Raw genomic sequence first — 16,486 nt, forward strand, 5'->3', positions numbered from 1 at the left:
GTTGACATTGAAGGCATTGTTGTGGAGCAGTTGGCTAGGGAGGCATGGCGGCAGCGACCCTGAGGGGACTCGGGAGGTAAGCGAAACTTGGGCCTGGAGGAGTCCATTGAAACATGGATATGGTTGATCAGGGTGCAGGGAGGTGGTGGTAGTGTGGGGGTGTGTGGAGCCCTACCACCAGACTGGTCTCTTGAAAGGTAAGGGGACTGCATGGACCGAGCAAGAGGCACAGTGTTTTCACCCACTTAAAGAGATTGAAGGCAGATGTGGTGTTTATGCAAGAGACACATCTGAGGGATACGGATCAGACGAGATTGAGGAAAGAGTGGGTGAGGCAGGTGTTTCACACTGGGTTAAGTATGAAGACGAGGGGGTTTGCGGTGCTGATTAGTAAGCAGATGCCTTTTCAGCTGGCATCATAGTGGGTGATCTAGGGGGTAAGAATGTGGTGGTGAGTTGTAGGCTGGAAGGTGCACCCATAGTATTGGTGCACATCTATGCCCCAAACTGGGATGACGTAGATTTTATGAAGAGGGTGCTGACGAACGTACTGGACCTTGACACACACCGTTTGATTATGGGGAGAGGGGGGTTATTAAACCTAGGCTAGATTGGTCAGGTCCCAAGTCCTTGAAGGTGTTGACAATGGTGAGGAAATTGTTGGGATTAATGGGGCGGATGGTCAGGGCAGCACGGTGGTGCAGTGGTAGAATTGCAGTCTCAAGGCGCCGAGGTCTCAGGTTTGATCCCGGCTCTGGGTCACTGTCCGTGTGGAGTTTGCACATTCTCCCCGTGTTTGCATGGGTTTCGCCCCCACAACCCAAAGATGTGCAAGGTAGGTGGATTGAACACATTAAATTGCCCTTTAATTGGAAAAATGAATTGGGTGCTCTAAATTTATTTTAAAAAAGGAGGGGCAGATGGGGGGTGGACCCGTGGTGGTGAAGGAATTTTTGGTTTTTTCTCATGTACATCGGGTGTATTCTCAGGTTGATTTTTTTGTCATGGACAAGACGTTGTTCGCGGGGGTGGCTGAGATGGAATATTCGCCGATCAAGGTGTTGAATCATGTGCCGCAACTTCTGGACTTGTGTGTGGAGAAGGGTGGTTCCCAGCAGCCGCAGTGGAGGCTGGATGTGGGGTTGTTGGCAGATAAGGGCAGCACAGTGGTTAGCACAGTTGCTTCACAGCACCAGGGTCCCAGGTTCGATTCCCGGCTTGGGTCACTGTCTGTGCGGAGTCTGCACGTTCTCCCCGTGTGTGCGTGAGTTTCCTCCGGATACTCAGGTTTCCTCCCACAGTCCAAAGATGTGCGGGTTAGGCGGACTGAACATTCTAAATTGCCCTTAGTGTTCAAAAAGGTTAGGTGAGGTTACTGGGTTACAGGGATAAAGGAGATAGGGTGGAGGTGTGGGGCTTAAGTGGGGTGCTCTTTCCAAGGGCCGGTGCAGACTCGATGGGCCGAATGGCCTCCTTCTGCACTGTAAATTCTATGATAAGGAGATTTGCGAATAGGTGTGGCTATACACACTTATGTAGAGCTCAACAGAAGTGAGGAGGTCTCTGCCGCCGTGCTGTGGTAGGCGCTGAAGGCGGTAATATGGGGAGAGTTTATTTTGATTTGGGCACATAGGGATAAGGTGGAATGGTTGGAGAGGCAGAGATTGGTGGAGGCTATTCTGGTCGTGGATCAGAGGTATTCAGTGGCCCCTGAGGAGTGGTTGTTGAAGGAGAGGAAGATGGAGTTCAAGCTTATGTCTACGGGAAAGGCAGTGGGGCAGATGCATCGGGCTCGGGGGGTGCTGCATGAGCACGGGGAGAAGGCCAGTAGGTTGTTTGCGCATCAGTTGAGGCAGTAGGTGGCAGCGAGGAAGATTGGGCGAATTATGGATTCGGGGGCGGGGGCGAGGGTTTAGGGTGGTCACTGAGTCAGAGAAGATGAATGGGGTGTTTGAGGCCTTCTACTGGGGCTGAACAAGCTGCTCCACTGCTCCAGAGGGCGGGCGGGTGGGGGGGGGGGGGGGGGGGGGGGGGGGGGGGGGGGGCGGAGGAGGAACTCAGGCATGAGGCAGTTCTTAGCTGGTCTGGACTTTCCATTGTTGGAGGAAGGAATGGTGCAGAAGTTGGATGCCCCGATTAGGCTGAGAGAAGTTATAGGGTGGATGGGTTCAATGCAGTCTGGGAAGGCCCCGGGTCCGGACGGGTTCCCAGCGGAATTGTGACACTAATAAAGATTATTATTATTATTATTATTATTAATGAGTTGGTTGGCAAGGAGGAGCTTCTGCCTACATTTACATAGACATCAATTTCAGTTATTCTGAAGATGGATAAGGACTCAGATGTGTGTGGATGCGTAGGGGACATAGCCTCAAAATAAGGGGAAGTAGATTTAGGACTGAGTTTAGGAGGAACTTCTTCACCCAAAGGGTTGTGAATCTATGGAATTCCTTGCCCAGTGAAGCAGTTGAGGCTCCTTCATTACATGTTTTAAGGTAAAGATAGATAGTTTTTTGAAGAATAAAGGGATTAAGGGTTATGGTGTTCGGGCCGGAAAGTGGAGCTGAGTCCACAAAAGATCAGCCATGATCTAATTGAATGGTGGAGCAGGCTCGAGGGGCCAGATGGCCTAATCCTGCTCCTAGTTCTTATGTTCTTATGTACCGTCCGATATTGTTGTTGAACGTGGATGCGAAGCCATTGGCTAAAATGCTGGTGAGGCACATGGAGGATTGTGGGCCGGGGGTGGTAGATGAGGACCAAACGAGGTTTGTGAAGGGGCGGCAGCTATCGGCTATTATTAGGATTGTGTTAAATGTGATTATGATGTCCTCGGGGGGGATCAGGGACAGAGGCAATAGTGTCTATGGACGTGGAGAAGGCATTTGATTGGGATGAATGGGATTATTTGTTCGAGGTGGTGAGATGGCTTAGATTTGGGCAAGGATTAGTGGATTGGATTCAGTTGTTGTTCAGGTTCTCCATGACGAGTGTTCGCAAGAACAATATTAGCTCGGGATATTTCCATCTGAACCAGGGAATGAAGCAGGGATGTCCGTTGTCTCTTTTGCTTTTTGCATTGGTGATCAAGCCTTTGGCAATGGTGCTTAGGGCTTCGGGGGGACGGGGGTGGAGGGATATTGAGAGAAGGACATGGAGAATCGGGTCTCCCTGCATGCAGATGACTGGCTGTTGTACATCACGGATCCGGTGGAGAGTATTGATAGGATTATGAGGATATTGATATATTCAGGGTATAAGTTCAATGTAGGAAAGTGCGAGGTGTTTCCGGTCACTGCTCGGATGCAGGGGAGGGGCTTGGAGAAGAATCCGGTTCGGCTGGTCAAGCCGAGTTTTTGATATTTGGGCTACGGATGGTGCATAGTTGGGCACAATTGCAGAAGTTGAATTTGGCAAACTTGGTGGATGGGATGAAGGAGGATTTTAAGAGATGGGATGTTCTACCGCTTTCGCTGGCTGGGAGGGTCCAGACAGTAAAGATGACGGTTTTCCCGACGTTTTTGTTTATTTGCCAGAATCTCCCGATTTTTATGCCAAAGTCATTCTTCGGAAGGATGAATGGGATGATTTTCGAGTTTATATGTGATTCAGAGAGGAGAGGCGAACGTTGAAAAGATCAGGAAGTTGGCTGTGGAGTAGAGGTCGGTGTGGGGTGGATGGAGGAGGCCTTGTGGAGAGTGACAAGCTGGAGGGCATTGACACTGGCGCTGCTTCCGTTCTCGCCAGCTACGCACTACACAAGCCTGGTGGTCATTCAGAGTGTGGAATCAGTGCAGGCAACGCTTTAAGATGGAGGGTTGACACTGTGGGCGTGGATCTGTGGCAACCATAGATTCATCCCGACAGGGCTGGAGTCTACATTCACCGTGTGGGAGCGGGTGAGGATAGAGAGTTTTAGGGACCTGCTCATGGGGGACAGGTTTGTGGAGTTGGGAGAGTTGGAGGAGATGTTCCAGTTGCCGAGAGGTAATGGATTGCGGTACGTGCAAGTCCAGGATTTTGTGAGGCAGGAGGTTGCCACATTTCCAAGGTTGCCGCCCCTGTCGTTACATGAAAGAATTCTGTCTCAGGATGAGTAAGGGAAGGGTAGGAACTATGACATAAACAGGGATTTGGTGGAAAGGGAGAGATCCTCAGTGGAGGACATAAAGCGGAAGTGGGAGGAGGAGCTGGGCAGAGGTATTTGAAGCGGTGTTATGGAGTGAGGCCTGTGAAGGATAAATTCGACCTCCTCATGTGCGAGGCTAAGCCTTAGTTTAAAGTGCTGCTCAGAGCACACATGGCAGTGCTACAGATGAGTCGTAGAGGATAGATGTGGACGCTGCTTGAGGGAACTGGCTAATCACATGCATATGTTCTGGGCCTGCCTTAAGTTGGAGGAGTTTTGGAAGTCATTTGTCAGAGTTTCTGGGGGCGAGGGTGACTCCAAGCCTGTGAGTGGTGATGTTTGGGGTGTCAGAGGATCCGGGAGTGCAGGTGGGGAGAGAGGCTGACATGTTGGCCTTTGCCTCCCTGATAGCCCGGAGATGGATCGTGTTAGGATGGTGGAACCCAGAGTCGCCTACAGTGGTGGGACGGGTGAGTGACTTGGAATTCCTCCATTTGGAAAAGATCAAATTTGCCATTGGGGGTCAGAGGAGGGGTTCTTTTCGAGGTGGAGGTTGTTCATCGCCTTTTTTAAGGAATGGCAAATGTCAGCTGTGGGGGGTGGGGTTGTTTTACTGGGTTGTGCCTCGAATAAAAATATTTTTAAAGAAGCAAAGATCTGACTACTTTAATCCCATTTTCCAGTACTTGATTCAAATCCATGGAGATTACGACAGCATGAATAGATATCTAACTACTTCTTAAATGTCACGGAAGCTTCTGACTGAACCACCCTTTCAGGAAGTGAGTTCCAGATTCCCACCATTAGTTATCAAAGTTGTGGAATCCCTTCTCATTGACTTCTAAAACCTAAGCTCGATGTCATTTAACACTCATTTATTGTTTGTCTTTTTGCCTTTTTTCTTATTCTTTTCACCCTTTATGGTAATCTTGGTTATGGGCCAATTCCTTCACTGAAGCATCTCAATACAAGAGGTGCCTGTGGTTTACAGTTGAAGAATAGACATTACAGTTCTACAACACAGACAACATAATTGGTCCTTCCAGTCCATATCAATATGATTTTCTATTATTATTAACTGTTCTTAGCACTGTTGGGACTTTATGAAGACACGCCACCGACAATACGTATATTAAATAAATGTAACAAGAGAGTAAGCAGCAAATTAAACAATGTAATTTGATCTCTTTAATCAGACGTAGAATTAATTGGACTTTGCCTTGCAACTTCAAGTCAGATAAAGTCCTTGATTAAATGTTAGCCTAATTAGTCACAATCATTCATAATCTATCCAGGCAAGCACTTGAAACATTCAAATGCTCCATATATCAATGAACCTACCCATTGAAGTGAGTTCTGCATATGGATAGAAGAAGGCAATGACCAGATTGATAAACACAGCCAAGTTGAAGGAGATGCTGCCCCATATTGACATCCTCCTGGAGAACCAGTAGAGCAGGGGCATGCCTAACAAAAAGGAAAAGGACAATGCTTATGAAGGCTTGCAATCTATAAATAAAACTTGCTGGAAGCATTCCCATTTAATTAGTGACAGCACAAAGATTTACAGCTTCAATTCTCTATTAACATTCAATTTTAATGATTACCAGGATTTCTCTTGAACATGCAATCTTGCCTGATCAGCACATCCACCAATTCCTATTTCCCCTGACAGAAGCTATTTGCCTCATCCGTCCAATCTGTAAAGAAACTTCTCCTGAAGTCATTATTGATTTTAAGAGGGACTTTTTTTACCTTTAGGGCCCCTGGTTTTGGACTTCTACCACAAACTGAAACCTTCTCCATGTCTACTCTAACATGCTGCTTCATAATTTAAAAGAACTTTATTTGATCACCTCTCAAGTCTTCTATTTTCTGAGAGAAAATAGTCCCAGGCTGTTCAGTCATTCCCAATAGTTGCACCCCCTCAGTTCCGATATAATGATTGTAAATCGGTTTTACACCTTTTCCAGTGTCTCTATATCATCTTCGTATTATGGTGACCAAAGTTGCGCACAGCACTCCCAAGTGTGGTCTACCTACAGTTTTATTTCAGTTAATTTTCACTTCTCGGCTTTTTAACTTTATTCCTCTCGAAATGACTTCAGTACTTTGTTTGCAATTGCCTGTGTATCTGTATCCGCAGACCTTTTTTGTGTTTCAACCCCATTTAGATATTACTTCCAAAATGCACTGCCTCTGACATTGGTATTAAACAATTATTTTGCAATTTACAAGCTCATTCGGCACTAATTTAGAAGTAGAAGGTGGAATACTATAATGAGGAGATTCTGTTTATCGGTGGTCGTGTCAAAGATAAATTTTCACTTTAGTGAAAATATAGTACATTGTGTGCAATGGGTTAATACATTATATTTTGGAATTATTTGAAATACCATGACCAAAAGCCCTCTTGCTGAATCTTTTACTCGCGAATGAGATCTCCCACATGTGTTAGACATGGTGGGAATCCAATTCGTAACAGAGCTTGAATAAATTGTAAAGGTTCCACTTTAAAAGGAGGACAAGATGATTAATTTTGCATTCTAGAATTACGAAATGTATTTAAATGAACAATATCGGTGGTATTCTTCTATCCTGCCTGTGGCATATCTGGTGGTGGGTGGGAGCAGAGGACATAGTGGGAACGAGGAAGTAGGAAATCATGTTGCAATTCTTCCAATGGCGAGTTTATGGCGGGTCAGTCTTCCCACTGGCTGATGGTGTTGAACAGCATTTACATTCATTTGTATCCTGTCAGGTCTTCTAATATTTCAGTACACCAGCACAAAATTACTTCAGTCTAAATCCCGATTGCTAAGGAGTGGTGTCCACATGGCGGTCCTCAGTTCACAACAGATTTTGAGGTGAGTGCAGCAACTTTCTGCTACGGTGCTGCGCTGCTTCTGATGCACTGTTCATCACTCTGATGGACAGACCAATTCCTGCCCTCCATCTCCATGCTGAGCCGGTCTTCATGGGCAACACCGTGCTGCTGGACCCATGCCCCATGCGTCCTCCTGTGTCACTGAGTCGGATCAGTACTGTGGCTGGAGCTGGGGAGTACAGGTGTTTCTTTTCCTCTTGGTGTAACGCACCTGTGTCTATCTGGACAGCACTGTGCTGCAGGATCATGCAGTCACTGGAACGTAGTTTGACCATGGGTGGAGTGCAAGGTGAAACTGAGGGTAGAGCGGTGGCCTGGCAAAGAAAAGGAGGGGTGGCAATGTGGAAGGAGGGCTATGTAAGGACGGGGTGGGAAAAGAACGAGGGCTCACAATGGCACACAGAGGGGCAAGGGAGTGCATTAAGAAGAGAAGCAATAGAAGGCAGTAGGAAAACTGAGGTGAGGGAACCTAGAAACCAACAAGGCTGCATGAAAAGCTCACAAAACAGGGGGTGAAAGGGATATCACATAATTTACTGGAAGAGGATGGATGAGGACCCCAGATGCAATGGGTAGAGGTCTAAGTGGGATATGGGCACCTTGCAGGTGTTGTGTCTGGAGGGAGGGAGGTTAAATTGAGGAGCAGACCTCTTGAGATTGCTAGCCTGTTTCCTCTGGTTTGTTGAGATCCTGCATGTTCTGGTGGTTTGAAGACAAGTGGGCTGGAGAGAGTGATGTGAGTGTGCAGAATTGGTATTTAGATATGGCACTGGGATCTGTGAACAATCAGCTGCGGGTGGAAGACAAATCAGTTGCCAACCTACCAGGAGAGTTGGTGGGGAACTTGCCTAATTATTTAGTTCATAATTAATGATGTTTCAAATGCAAGATCTGGTGCAGGATTCATCATTCTGGCCAGCAGTAAAGGTGCTGCTGGGGCCACCTGCTATCACAATTAATCACAAACTGGGAGAATTACACCTAATGTAACATATCAGAACAAGCCAAATTATTTACACTGTAGAAAAGCAAATTACTGTGGATGCTGGAATCTGAAATCAAAGAGCAAATGCCAGCGTTTTCTCTTTGGTTATTTACACTGTAACCTATCCAGTGCGTACGAACATATGAATTAGGACCAAGAGTTGGCCACTCGGCTCCTCGAGCATGCTCCCCCATTCAATAAGACTGTGGTTGATCTAATTTTAACTTCAACTCCACATTCCAGCCTCCTCCAGATAACCTTTCACCCAACCTAGAATTGTATTGTTCGGAAAATATTTGTGTCGGGTCACATGTTTCCTTGACGTCATTGGCATCATTTTAGGAGAGTACTTAGGGAGCGGAAACATAGAAGACACAATACTCAGAGAAGTAAAACCAAATTTATCACAGCCTTATAAAGTTTTATCACTGTCTTATGCTGCAGGTAAATATTTATATCTACATTGTTATCTGGTTCACACACTCGTGGTTAGGTATTTTAATGTAACTCTATAATCCAGAAAACTTCAAGATCCAGAAATGACTTCATCCAGATCTTTCTAGATTTGGAGCATAATAGACTCCCTCAAGTGAAATTATTGAAATAATCTGTGCTTAACTGATTTTTCCCTAAGATCAAGTTCTATTTCAACATTGTATTTACAGCTACTGAGGGCGCAATTTACAGGAAAAATTTTAAAGTCTGGTTTCTTTGTTTGGCGAGGTCTTTCACGAAGGCTGCAGTGTTGAGATTGAGACCGTTATTCAACAGCACTTCGCCATTTTTCTTCATCCCCATTGAGGCCACTCTAAACGTTTTCTGGCCCTGGGGAGCTGAGCTCGCCAACAGGACTGGCTTGTCACAGATCAGGGGGGTGTCATTTTGAAAGGCTGCCCCAATCTGTACACCTCCCCCTTTTCAGGACACCCCCGCTTTCAGGAACCCGCCTCTTCACCCCTTCAAACCTCTCTGTGGCCTCCTCAAATCCCCTCTCACCCTTCCTTTTTTGGGTATGCCCCCCCCCCCCCCCCCCCCCCCAGGCTCAACCATTGGCAGTGCCAACCTTGCACCCTGTCAGTGCCAACCAGGCACTGCTGAGGTTAACAGTCTGGCAGTGCCAAAGGGATCAGATGCCAGGGGAGTCCCAGTAAACTATGCTGCCCTGTCCCTGCTGTCCTTGATCATCTCGGGGGCTCTAATGGCCTCTGAAATCCTCCCCCCCCACCCCACTCCCGAGGTGCCATCACGTCTAGTTGACGCTTGTGGGAACCAATGCAAAATGGCCATCGATTGAGACCTTGCATGTGCGAGTGAATGTGGTGTCAGGATATTTAAATGAGCCATTCTGGATCACCCACAGTCAGGGCGTGATTCAGATACCCCCAGGCAGCACAAAACAAGTGACTCGCATGAGGTTTCACACCCGGCGTGAAGCCCGATTTAAGGCACTATTCACCTGTATCTGGGCACGACACGGTGGGAAAATCGCTCTGCTAATTTGTCATTTCACAGCAACAATTTTTGCTAAACAGCATTCTCTGGTTGCTTCATATCATTAACCTTTTAGAGTTTTCATTTTTTAATGCATTATTATTAATACTGATTAATGCATTCACAGATTCCGGGATTACCTTAAAATAAAGTCAGGAACTACCATTTATGCCTTAGCTTTTGGACAGTAATCAGTAATGGACAAAACATTTTTAAAAATGTTTTCATGGGATGTGGGACTTGCTGGCAAGGCCAGCACGTGTTGCCTATCACTAATTTCAATTGAACTGAGCTGCTTGCTAGGTCAATTCAGAGGGCAGTAAAGAGTCAACCACATTGCTGTGGATCCGGAGTCAAATGTAGGCCAGACCAAGTAAGGGTGGCAGATTTTACCTTCCCTAAAGGGCATTAGTGAACCAGATAGGTTTTTACAATAATCAATGATAGTTTTCATGGCCACGGAGACTGGCTTTATATTCCAGGTAATAGTAATTGAATTTAAATTCCAGCAGCTGCCGTGGTGAGATTTGAACCCATGTCCTGAGAGCATTAGCCTGGGCCTCTGGATTGCTAGCGCAGTGACATTACCCCTATGCCACCATCTCCCCAAATTAGAAAATTAAATAATTTTTGTGAAATAGTCGTGCTTAATTCTAAACTCCTAATTTTTAATTTGTATGCTCTAGGTCGTGGAACCTGTCACTGTTTCCCTTTTCTCTCAAAACAATTGTAAAAGTACAATAGCGTTATTGCTCCTCTTTGCACACAGTGTGGATCAGTGCAGTCGTCTCTCGATAGAAAATTCTCTTTCTCGGAACACAAAATCCAGGCAGCAATCAATGTTTGAACTGCCACTGAAAGATAAAGAAAGCCTTTCAAAATGGTCTTACTTCTGAGTTTCTTTTGCCAAATCATCTCGTTGTACAAAAAGTTGGTCTTTTCGAAGAAGTCGCTGACTTTGCTGCCTTGTTCATCCTGCTCTGTGGTGTCGAGCACCCTGTGCTTTGAATCAACTGTTAGGTATTCACAAATACTGGGCACAGGGAATACAATCTGTTCCATGTTTCGGTCATTGCGAATAATCTAGCGATCATAATAGGAAAATGAAGTTAAAAAGACCAACATCAGGGTGCCAGAACAGGCGCATGGTCCCAAAGTTTCCTTATCTTATAAATAGATTTTAAAAATAAGCTTCTGAAAATAATCGCAACTTTGAAAACTTCAGGATGGCATGTGGTTAGCACTGGGATTGTGGCGCTGAGGACCCGGGTTCGAATCCCGGCCCTGCGTCACTGTCCATGTGGAGTTTGCACGTTCTCCCCACGTCTGCGTGGGTTTCACCCCCACAACCCAAAGATGTGCTGGTTAGGTGGATTGGCCACACTAAATTGCCCCTTAATTGGAAAGAAAAATAATTGGCTGCTCTAAATTTAAAAAAAATTTGAAAACCTCTGCTTACACTTCAAAAATTTAAATGATTGCACTGTATTCTACTTGTTCACTGGATGTGCTTTGATTTGGATACTTGTGGCCATCGAAGAGCATCCATTGCTCAATGACTCTAAATTGCTGAAATCATCTGCATGTCTAGCAGTTAAGAACACCATCACCCTTTGTCTTCTGGCAGTCCTATTCATTTCTGTTACATGATTCCAGCCACTCAAAAGTGTCCATTGTCAATTTTCCTGATGCATTTCAAATTGCACTGGATAGTAAATAATATAAATCTGGGAGTGGTTGCACATCAGATAATAATACATGTTAGAATGAGTTGCAAATCGAAAACATACGTAGGGACTCAGATGGGTTTTGGAGATTTTGATTTCTCACCAGTTCATATTTTCAACCACCCCTTTCATTAAGAGGGCAGTGATTGACCTGTGTGGATGGCAGAGTGGTTATCACTGCTGCCTCACAGCGCCAGGGACCCGGGTTTGATTCTGACCTTGGGTGACTGTGTGGATTTTGCACATTCTCCCTGTGTCTGCAATTACCTATTTGGCCAAGAAGGTGGCATAAATGCATGATAAAAGCCCACACTTTCAGATGTTGAATAAGCCAAACCACAATTGTGTGAGTTGTAAACTTCCACTATTGCTTCATAATTGCTTTTCTCCTTTCTACAACTAATTACAATTAACACCCCCAGTGTGATTCATGCGAGACTAGATCATCTGAAAAAGATTTTAAAATGCTGTAGGATAAAGGATACTTCAGAATCATTTTAAACAAAAATGTAATTAGAGAAATATGAGGAACCATTTCATCTCCTGGCTTTTATGTGAATAAATTAAAAAAAGGTTTGTAAGGAGTGTTCATTTATTTTTGAAAGGAAATGGCATATCTCAGAGTGTTACTGGAGCCGAGAAGCTCCGCATCTGGCCTACCACAGCCAGAGAAATGTTTCCAGTTGTCTAGTGCGCGTTCATCCCAACAGCACCCATGTACGACACACAATTGTAAAACAGTCTTTGGTGTCATCTGCACTTCACATGGTTTGTACTGCTATAAAAATACAACTTTGTGGACTTCATTCAGGCTCTTTTGCCAAAAGTAGGGTGCCTATTGATCATGGTGGAGCTGCTCAATTGGAAATCGCTCGGGCTACATGTATTTGTTAAGACTCTACCTCGATTTGTGCCGTGTGGTTTGAATAGTAGGTTAAGGGATCTTCCTCTTCTTGTTGCTCCTGATGACCCGTTTTCAGCATTTGCATATTGTTCAGCATAAGCTGGAAAAATGTGGAGAAAACCATAAAATCACCAGTCAGAGGACATATTATTGTTGCTTATCAGACAACCCGAGTTGAAGACCAGAATCTTCAACATATGTTGCTTCACTTATCACTACATATCACCTTTCAGGACTTCTATGAAAACTGAGTATGCACATCTCACCTCATTAGATTAGGCACCTTAGAAGAAACATTAAACAACAGGCTCTATTCTCTGGACCCGCTGCATGAATGGGAGATTTATCTGAGGGCCAAATTCTTCTTCCTCAATAGCAGGAACAGGGAGACTAGCAACGGAGAATCCCGGCCATTATAACACCTTTATTATAAAAGGAGTCGCTTTTCAGTCAAGATGCCTGTGTATAACGATCACTGACACCTGATGGATTAGTTAGACCAAAAAAATTAAACTTGGATAACATCTGTAACTGAGAAAAATGTCCCATGGAGCTGAAGGTATGTAATGTAACCAAAACACAGACATAGGAACAAAACCCTGTTTTCCTCAGAAGAGTAATTCTATGTAAGTTGAAAGTTATTTTGTACATCAGAATCACATACTGCCTCAGAATACTATTTGGTTTTAATGGGATTTTAATTTGCTTAAGTTTACTGCAATTCTGCAGGCAGGATTTAGTTAATTACCATATAACTTTTGCTAGCAAAGACATTGATTAAATTAAATGATTTGCTAAACTACTAAGAATATACTTCCAAATTATGATAATGAAAGGGCGATTTCTTAATTAAATGCCAATTGCCAATTTCAACAGAATGCTTCATGGATGCTGCCAGAGGTTAGTTCCAATATTAAGCCTCACATTGTTAATGATCAGCAGCACACTTTCCACTTCTATACTGCACATTACATGCAAAAAACACTTGTTATTACTATTCATGACCAAAATTTGGAAATATTAGATATAAGAGAGAGAGACTTATCTTTTTCACTCAATTGGGGACTTTGAGAGATATCAGGCGTCATTCTGCAGGCGATGTTTTTGTTCAGGTGGCATGCTATGCTCTGAAATTTACAAGGCTCCTCCAAACCCCAATGCTCCTCCTTCCTTTTCATCTCCTTTGAGAACCTCTCACCCCAGCTCCTCAAAACCCATCTCTTTGACCATCCTAAGAGCCTTGGGATGTTTTTTAGTGAATAACAAAGGCACTATAAAAATGCAAGTTGTTTGTGTGGTTACGCCGAGAGAATAAGCATTTTTTGGGCACCAAGTGTTTTTGCCACTGTTTTAAAAAGATTGGCCATCTCTGCCCATTCCCTGCACCGTGTGTTATGACGGCAGAGGTGGCCCACCATTGGCTGGCCATAGAATCTTCCGGTCTCGCCACTGCTAACAAGGTCTCCTGTTGTTCGCATCCTCCCCCACCAGGGAACCCATGGCTAGGGGGTTGCTGATGGCGGGACTGGAGGATCACCCCATTGGGAATGGCTGAAAAATCCCACCAAAGTTACCAAAATTCATCCTCTAATGAAAAGCGGGAGAATATCATTTTTTCCTCTTTTATTGAAAACCAATTGGCGATATTAAAAGTATGACTTTGCAAGGTGCAATTGCTGAGAATCCAATTTTGTTAATCGCTCATTAACTAGATGAGCTAAATGGGTAATCCCTCAATTAAAATTAAAAGATGTACATTACTGCCAAACCATGTCCAACACAAACAGACTTGGGAAAACCTGCACTGTTATGCAGTGTAGTCTTGGGATCACTAATTGTAAATAGGTTACATGATCTGTCAAAATATAGCACAACAATATAGGACATTAACAGAAAGGTAATCGTCATCCGATCTCCGGAAGTGCCATCTCTGAAGTTGGCAACACATGGGGCTTGGATTCTCCGCCCCGCCGCACCACATTTCTGCCCCGACCCGCTGGCGGGATTCTCCGTTACCCCGGCCGGTCAATGGGGTTTCCCATTGTAGGGTAGCCCCATGCCATCGGGAAACCCCCGGGCACCGGCAAAACGGAGAATTACGCAGGCGGAGAATCCCACCCCTTGTCCGATTAACCCAAATTCTGACTGAACACTCTGAGAAAGCTTTGGGGCATATACTTTATAATCAACAATTTGATGCAATGATTCCTGTTCATTGGCTCACCATTGAAATACCTTCATCCACTTCCTCTTGCACCCGTTTGACCGGCTTCAGTAACTGCTGCAGCAGTTTGTTGTGACGGGACAACTGGAATAGATAGTAAAGCTTTAGAATATCTTTGATCGCACCGGTGCCATTATTTCTGATAAGGTTGTGGCACTGCCACATTACATATGCCGTCAAAGTCAACCGTGAAAAGAGTTGGAAGAAGCCGACAGTGTAACTAATGTATGTCAGAGCTGGAAAAGCCCTATGGCCACCAGACATAAACCTGGTGTTGGGTACACTTACATCATTTTGAGATTCTGCTGCCTGTACTCAGGAGCAATGTGGACATGTAATGTTTTTTCTTCCGTCTCCTCCACCCTACTTTATGCTTTTGGAGCCGCTATTACTTCAGCTACATGTTTCACAGAAAGTCTACTGCAAAACTGTCTGTTGAACATATTAATTCAATTCAAAAATATGTGGTGGTTCTAGGTATTTCATGATTGTCATTTGAATAGACTAATTTTCCATCAAAAACAGCTTGCGATCTACGATTGACCTCCTCCCACTGATCCTTGTAGCACATCCCAACAGAGCTGCTGGCATCATTACATAGAATTACATAGAGCATGAGGTACAGAAACAGGCTATTCAGCCCAACCAGCCAATGTCCCCTTGGCACCATATTGTCTCTTCAGTGCTTTCTGTGCTTTACGATACATTAAGCAAAGAGAAGAGGCTAAACAGTAATTTTCAAAGAACAAAATAGCAACAATGTTACCTGTAAGGCTAAAATATAAATGTTGTGTCCCACATCTCTTGGGGAAACTTCTGAATTTTCACATTCTTCCTCTTGGTGGTAGGCCTTAATTATAACGTTAACCTTAAAGGGCATAATTCAAGAGGTGGCAGTAATTAAATATGGAGGACAGAAAGGTGTTCGCAGTCACATCAGCATACGTCACCATGTGCCACTTTTATTTCTTTATCCATTCATTTGTCATAACATTGATGCATCGGACGGTATTTTATGGTCTGTAAGAGTGGGAAATGTGGCAGGTGGGGTGACTAAATCAGGCGGTCGCTGATATTCCAGCTTCCCAACAGTGAGTTGAGAGGCAGAGATTAATTGGGGAGGCATGGCAGTGGTAGGTCAGGCCTCAAGCCATCCAACGGCAGGTTTCTACTTGCAATACATTTGTATCCCATGAATACTTCAATGGCGGGGAGGGGGGGGGGGGGGAGCGGTGGCATTGTGGGGGTGAGGGTCACTCTCTGTTGAACTGAACAAAAAAAGGGGATTTTTGAGGCAATGGAGTTTGGCAGCAAAGTTGTGGCTATGATTCAGAGCCTCCCTGTTTATCCAGGAGACTCTTTTATCACCCGCCCATATGTGCTGAATTGTCAGTTGACGGCTGGTGTCACCATGGAAAAGTTTCACCCGCCGTGTGGTCTCTCGAGTCCCCTGTGCCTCTGCCAGCATTTTAAAATTAGAATTGTGTGGGAGCCGACTCCTGACCTGAGAGCAAAAAGTGCTGCCCATCTCCTGCTCTGCTGTCAGGAACAGCGCCCCACAGATAAAATACCGCCCACCGATTTAAAGCTCGTGTCAAAGGTGGTTTTAACAGCAAAAGGAACATTCTTTCTGGCAGCAATCAACTGCTAGTGTACCCCTACAAAGCAGAAGCCAGTTAAAAAATGCCTTTGATTCGAACAATTAAGACTCGAAATAAAAACAGAAAATGCTATCAGTATCTGTGGAGAGAGAAACAGATTTAACATCTCGAGTTCAAGCTCTGAAGAAGAGTCATACGGACTCGAAACATTAACGCAGTTTCTGTCTCCTTCGATGCTGCCAGATCTGCTGAGTTTCCCCAGCATTTTCTGTTTTTGTTTCCGATTTCCAGCACCTGCAGTGTTTTACTTTTATATTAGACCAGGAAGACTGTCTTGCTGTTTGACTTGAAGTATATTCCAAAAGCAATTTATCCCAGGGCCAATTTGGCAAATGTGGAGTTATACTTTTTCTGAGTTTTTTTTCATCTGTCATACTATTATAAACAAACAAAAAAAATCCACCTTTTAAAAATAATTTACAGGGTGCTTTGCACACACAAATGTATTGGTATTCTTGTCTCCAAGACAGAATATCAT

At 44.6% G+C, this 16,486-nt stretch overlaps 1 protein-coding gene across 2 annotated transcripts in view; it reads right to left on the reverse strand.

The window, feature by feature from the left end:
- itpr3 (inositol 1,4,5-trisphosphate receptor, type 3) overlaps positions 1-16,486 on the reverse strand; it is a 330,370-nt gene that overhangs the window by 25,953 nt on the left and 287,931 nt on the right. For both annotated transcript variants that reach the window (XM_038820893.1, XM_038820892.1), the window contains exons 45-49: positions 15,114-15,215; positions 14,348-14,431; positions 12,122-12,223; positions 10,383-10,575; positions 5,471-5,596 (exon numbers count right to left, since the gene is read on the reverse strand). In XM_038820893.1, coding sequence (XP_038676821.1) covers positions 5,471-5,596; positions 10,383-10,575; positions 12,122-12,223; positions 14,348-14,431; positions 15,114-15,215 — 607 coding nt within the window. The remainder of the gene's footprint in view (positions 1-5,470; positions 5,597-10,382; positions 10,576-12,121; positions 12,224-14,347; positions 14,432-15,113; positions 15,216-16,486) is intronic.

This window comes from Scyliorhinus canicula, chromosome 15, assembly GCF_902713615.1.
Source record: "Scyliorhinus canicula chromosome 15, sScyCan1.1, whole genome shotgun sequence".
NCBI lineage: Eukaryota > Metazoa > Chordata > Chondrichthyes > Carcharhiniformes > Scyliorhinidae > Scyliorhinus > Scyliorhinus canicula.